This window comes from Entamoeba dispar, genomic scaffold (genome assembly GCF_000209125.1).
Source record: "Entamoeba dispar SAW760 scf_1105229457957 genomic scaffold, whole genome shotgun sequence".
Taxonomy (NCBI): Eukaryota; Evosea; order Mastigamoebida; family Endamoebidae; genus Entamoeba; species Entamoeba dispar.
The window spans coordinates 1,377-7,611 of record NW_001852952.1 but is presented as its reverse complement, the minus strand read 5'-3'; the positions used below and the strand labels follow the sequence as shown (position 1 = coordinate 7,611).

General features: G+C 23.4%; 2 protein-coding genes across 2 annotated transcripts, besides 14 other annotated features; both read right to left on the bottom strand.

The window, feature by feature from the left end:
• The first annotated feature begins 18 nt into the window (after positions 1–18).
• Positions 19–162: a microsatellite.
• Position 163: 1 nt separating this feature from the next.
• Positions 164–198: a sequence feature (AT_rich).
• A 9-nt stretch (positions 199–207) lies between these two features.
• Positions 208–306: a microsatellite.
• Positions 307–368: a microsatellite.
• A 32-nt stretch (positions 369–400) lies between these two features.
• Positions 401–509: a sequence feature (AT_rich).
• A 146-nt stretch (positions 510–655) lies between these two features.
• Positions 656–879: a repeat region.
• Positions 880–936: 57 nt separating this feature from the next.
• Positions 937–1,068: a repeat region.
• A 297-nt stretch (positions 1,069–1,365) lies between these two features.
• On the bottom strand, positions 1,366–2,359 carry EDI_223000 (uncharacterized protein; the record flags this gene model as incomplete). Its single annotated transcript, XM_001734026.1, has 3 exons — positions 1,366–1,940; positions 1,984–2,017; positions 2,081–2,359. 3 exons carry the CDS (start codon positions 2,357–2,359, stop codon positions 1,366–1,368), a joined length of 888 nt encoding a protein of 295 aa, XP_001734078.1.
• Positions 2,360–2,863: 504 nt separating this feature from the next.
• Positions 2,864–2,886: a sequence feature (AT_rich).
• Positions 2,887–3,135: 249 nt separating this feature from the next.
• Positions 3,136–3,202: a sequence feature (AT_rich).
• A 367-nt stretch (positions 3,203–3,569) lies between these two features.
• Positions 3,570–3,599: a sequence feature (AT_rich).
• A 42-nt stretch (positions 3,600–3,641) lies between these two features.
• EDI_222990 (uncharacterized protein) lies at positions 3,642–5,775 on the bottom strand (the record flags this gene model as incomplete). Its single annotated transcript, XM_001734025.1, has 2 exons — positions 3,642–4,794; positions 4,847–5,775. 2 exons carry the CDS (start codon positions 5,773–5,775, stop codon positions 3,642–3,644), a joined length of 2,082 nt encoding a protein of 693 aa, XP_001734077.1.
• Positions 3,743–3,771: a sequence feature (AT_rich).
• Positions 5,605–5,633: a sequence feature (AT_rich).
• A 296-nt stretch (positions 5,776–6,071) lies between the features above and the next one.
• Positions 6,072–6,116: a sequence feature (AT_rich).
• Positions 6,117–6,160: 44 nt separating this feature from the next.
• Positions 6,161–6,188: a sequence feature (AT_rich).
• The last annotated feature ends 47 nt before the right edge of the window (positions 6,189–6,235 follow it).

Below are 6,235 nucleotides of genomic sequence, written 5' to 3'. Positions count from 1 at the left end.
TAAAACAAATATAAAACCATAAAATAATAATAAAATTGAATAGTAAAATAATAATAAAAGAATAATAAATAAAATCAATATAATATAAATATAATAATAATAAATATAAAGAGAAAATTGATATAAAATATAAAAATATAATCAAAATGAAAATAAAATAAAGAAATATATTAATATATAATAAATTATATATAAATAGAAGTGTATTAATATATAAAATAAAATATAAATAATAAGAATATCAAACTAATAAAATATGATAAATATAAAATATATATAGATAATATGATGATATATAATATAATAATAGAAATAAATATATAAAAATAAAATACATAAATATATAATAATAAAATAATAATAAAAATGTATACATACATTGAATCAAATATCATTTCTGAATTATTTATATTTCATAACAATTTATCATAAATGATATAAAATATAAAGAAATATAAATGAATATAGAATGAGTATTTAATTTACATTTTTATTTTTTATTTTTTTTAGGAGCAAAATAATAAAAAGTATTATTTTATTGATGTAAAATATTTTGCCCGAAAACAGAATATTCCATTATGCAAAAAATATATTACACTATTTTCAATTGAGCAATTTATTTAGATGCATAATTTCTTCGCTTATTTTGTTTCCCGAATGAAATGACTCATATCATTATTATTATAACTGTTATGATAATTGTTATGGTGATAGTTAATATTAAGGTAATGATTGTTGTGATGATTAATGTATTTCTGTCCATACAGATAATATGGTTTCACTCATTCTTCTATCATTTATATTTCATGGATGATATTGATTTCTCCTTCTTTTGTTATTGACTTTTTATAATTTTTGTGGTGTGTCCTGTAACTCTTCTTTTTTTCCCTCCAAATAGCAAATAACATCTAATAGACAATAAAAATAGTTGAAACGTTGCAGTGTTGGATAGTGGTGTATCGTTTTTTAATAAAGTCAACGTCATGACAAGACAATAATTATTGAATTGAAGCATGTACCTCATTTAGGGTTTCTTTGCTGTGTTTCTGATATGTAACATTCGATTCTCAGTGATGAATTAAGTAAGAATATAAAAAGCAAGAGATATTTAAAAAAGAAATGTGTATAAATGCGAGAATAAATGAAGTAAATTTCAACAAATAGATTTTTAAACAAACAAATATATATCAATCAAACTAATTAAACAAAATCATTATTTTCTCTTTAACCTTTTTGGAATTCTTTTTTGGTTATCTTTATTTCCTTCAGTACTTGGTTGGTACAACAAAAAGTATGTTTTAAAGTATTGAATTAAAATTTATTCTTTTTCTTAAAAAGTTAAGAAAATAACCCTTTTTAGTTTGACTATTTTTTTCTTCGACTATCAACAAAAGCTGCAATGACAGTACCCACAATAGCACCTGCAGCAATCAAAGTTGGCATTGTTTCGTCAAGGTCGATACCTTCTTCATCTTTTTTCTCTTTTGGTGGATCTCTGTAAATATATTGTGTGACATATTCTTTTGGAAAATCTTTGGTTTTAGTCTTAGAACTAACAACTTCCCAATCTGAGTAAACAGGTTCACGCCCATAATAAGGAATTCTTCTCTCCCTAGTCAAGTGGTTGATTTGAATTGTTATACTACTTTTTGTTTTATTTATGATTATTTCTTCATCTTTCTCTTCTAGAATAACAGATTCATAGAAAATGTCCCTCTTTACAACTTTATCAACATCAATAAATGATAACTTTCTTGCCCATTTTAAAAGAGATTCAATTTCATTCTCTGATCTAGAGTTATCATATCCTGCAAGTGGTTTTGAGTCTACAAAAAACATTGGGAAAATGATGCGTTCACTTCCTGTTGTTTGGTTAATAAAATCCATCAGTTCTTTATTATAATCTGATCTTTTAGTCTTAATATGTTCATCTAACACAGCTTGAGGTTTATAACAATCACAAAATGTCCATACTATACAAACATTTTCCAAAAGCCAGCAATTGGAAAGGCATTAGCTATTATTCTAATCATTATTTTAATATTTTCAGAAATCTATCCTCATTAAAATTTAATACAACAACAATGGCTTGGAGTCCTTCTCCTTCTTTTTTAATATAATCTACCATTTGATTCATATATTCTCTTTGACTTTCTGGACCTTTAGAATCGTTAAAACTAGGTGTATCAATAACAAGTATATCACTTCTATCACCTGTTCCGGAATATCCTTTTGTTTCATTGGTTTCAGAATTAGGATTAACACTAACACTAAACACATTCTTTTTAAGAATAAAATTACCAAGTGAACTTTTACCATGACCAGTATGTCCCATAACAAGTAACTTAGTTTGTTTCATTGTCTCTTGAGTGTTGATTGATAGTTGTTTACAACTCTTTTAAATACTGTGTAAGAATGTAAAAATAAATTCGATGTTATTCAATAATATTTTTGTTCATTTATTTTTATCATTTAAAATAGAAATCACAAAACTCACTTGTTTGAACAAAAATCAATGAGAAATAGAAACTCATTCCAATTTTAAAACTGATTTTTGATTATTTAATAATTTGAATACAATTTATGGTTTTTTTAAATATCATAACATAAATTTATTTACATGTTATAACTAGACAAATTAAACTTAATGAAATGAACTTTAAGAGGGGATTATCAATATTGCATATCCTCTTTTATTTTTTACTAGAGTTATTGAAGAAACAACTAAATACAATTATTTATGTTCAACTTTTATTTTTTCATAACAACAAAAATAATGACTAAATACAAAAACAATTATTTTTTATTGAATTTACATTGACTTGTATTGATAATAGATGACTTATACAGTATTCATCAATTGAATATTTTATATTTTAATTATATGATATCATAATTTCATTCTTTATTATCCTATTATTTTTACACCATTTTCATTTGATGATAAGAAATTAAACAATGAAACAATTTCTTTAAATAGTATACGAAAACTAAAACAATACCAATGCAATAGGAATCCAATACTTTTATGTTTTTTATTTTGAATATTTAATCATTTTTGTTTATATGAATTTGTTTGTGCATTATATTCTAAACAGTTAATGAAAACTCTCAGTTTATTCAAATAAACAAGAGTATTATATAAATTAATACAATTTCTATATTAAAATATTTATTATTGATTAATTTATTTCATTTTAATGTGTTATCATCTACAATATGAATATAGTTATGTTAAACAAACCATTCAGTAATATCATTTATTCTAAAACCAAAATGTAAGTACATTCATAGAAATAAGAATTAAAGAAAGAACATAAAATTAATTAACGTATGTAATGCATCAAAAAAGAAATATCATTAAGGTCATGACAATATTGTCAAATTAATTTATATATTACTTCATTTGAAATAAAATATGTATTACCCAATATTTCTTTATGAATTTTAATAAAAATGAGATTGTTAGCATTTTTTTCTATGGATAACCAAAATGAAATCACAAGTTTACTATTTTCAAGTGTTATTACTTTTATTCATATATTAATGAGACTCTCTCATTATACAAGATTTATTTTATTTTATTTTAATAAAAATAACTATCAAATGTAATTTTAAGTTAAAACTCTTCAATTAGAGAGTTAAAGTAACACTATTACTCCTATTAGTATCAGAAATAGGTTTATTGTCATGTTTATTGTTCCATTGTCTGTTGGTGGATTAACACATACATCTTCAATACATTTATTATTATTATAATCAAATTTATATCCTGAATCACAATATGATAGTACACATTTTGTACTCCATTCTCCTTTATCTCCACATTCATATCCTCCATGTCCATGTTCTATATTAATTTCTTTATCACATTTTTCATCTCTTTTAACTAATCTTTTATTATTTGGATTACATTTTGTTTTATACTTATCAACTATTTTCAATGTTTCTTCTTCAAATTCTTCCAAGTTATTATTTGAATATTGATAAATATTCACTCTTTCATCTATCATATCTGTTAAAAATTCTCTTGGTATTTTTTCTTTATACGCATAATTATATCTAAAAGATTCTAAGAAACTTAAACGAAGTGAGTATCCATCAGGGATTTTATATTTAGAGCTACATAAATCATAACCACTTTTCACTGCTGATGGTGATAATCCCACTTCAAATTCTTCATCTTTACCATTAGGATCACCATTGAATCCTACAAGAATAGCACTTCCCCATTCTTTTAATCCTTTTGTAAATACTGAACAAGCAGAATAACAAAATGAATCTGTATAAACTACTATTTCTGTTGGTTTTCTTGGTTTACTCATTAATTTCTTTGTTTCCCATTTCATAATTGATGGTTGTGTAATTTTATGTTTAACATTTCCATATTTTATTGTTTTTGGTTTTATATACCATCTGTTTAATTTGATCATGCAATATATCTTTTTACCAACCCACACAATTTTATTAAAAAAGCCTTCTGGATTTACTCCTGCACATTTTTGAATTTCTTTTTGATCATTCAATTTTCCCCTTTTATTGCATGTTTTAGGGTCATTTAATAAATCTCCATCGATCCCTTTTTGTAACATTTCTTGTGTACATGTTGAAGTCCTTGCTGAAACTATTGTTCTTACATCATTATGTGGTGCAAATATCTTTTCTATCCATTGTTCAGACCCTTCATCTCCTCCTTCATTTTCTGGAAGTATCACTTGAATTGGATATTCATTTGAGTCAAATAATTCGATACAATTTAAAATTGTTTTATAATAAGGACTAAGTGTATGAAAACTTATAAAACTTTTCAATATAAAAGTGTTCACTTTTTTGTCTGAAACTCTACAAATATATGGGTTCAACTAATGACCCATATTCGTTTTTTAATTCTTCATTTTCAATATATTCTGTGGTTCTATTAATTGATTTTAAAAATTCTTCTTCCATTAAATGATGCTTATTAATGTTTTCTATCTGTTCTTTGTTCACTTTATATCTTGAACCATATCTAAGGATTGAATAATTAACATTATCACTTTGACCATTTTCCCATGTAATATAAATTGGTTTATTTAAATAATTTTTTGATAGTGGTTGTAAAGATAATCTTCCTTGTGTTAATGCGTAATCAGATTCTGATGACTTTGCTTCTGTGAATTGTGCATGTGGACACCTTAATCGAATATACTCTTTTCCAAATTCACGAATAATATTAAATGGATCTTCTCCATTTATTGTTTTAATAGCTACATCTTTGTTATCTATTATTTTTTGTGGAACATCAACTGAAACTCCCTTAAAAACATCTTTTGGAATTAAATACATCTTCTTATTTCTATCAATAGTAATATTAAAAGGAAGGAAATAATAGAAATATAGCAAATCTTTGTTATCATTGTTAGAACTTTCATCAACACTAAAACCTAAATGATAATCTCTTGTTGAAATAATAAGATTTTTAATTTGAGAATAGAAATCATAGAAATTTATTGTGTCTGTATTTATTTTATTTAATTCTGAATCAATATCAACTTTTTCATAATAATTATTTGAAAATGATGGTTGTGGTGGATTCTTTAATATATCTTTAAATACATATGCTTCTAAATAATATTTTAATACATTTATTATTTCTTCATTTTGGTCAGGTAGAGTAATCAACGATTCAATACATTCAAATGCACCATCAACTGTATCTATTTCATATCTTTGATTGTATTCAGTACATTGTTTTGATAATGAGACAGTAATAAACAGAAGTATAAAGAAGATCATTTTAATGAATTTATCTTTCTGATTTTGTGTTTAAATATTCATTTCCTATCATTTATTTACCCTATTTCTTGATTTAGTATCATTTTATTACCATTTTCAATTAATTCATTTTTCTTTTATCTTCTTTTCTTCCTAAGATTTTCTATCTCATTTATTTTCATTTTTATTAGCATTACATTTGTATATTTTTCATGTTTTTAATCCTAATTTAAATTAAACATCGTTTATTATTTCGATAATTTTAAGTATAAATTAATTCTTAAATGTTATCACATTAATTAAATTACCAGCGAATGATAAATTAGAAATATTTATAAAATAAAATTACATATTTATATTTACCCCCTTTTTATTTATTTGTTGTTAATGTTAAAATTGTAAGAAGTTTTTATAAATAAATATTCAATTTTTAAGTTAAAACGGTAATGATAAATTTAATAATTTCAGTTAATCTCAATAA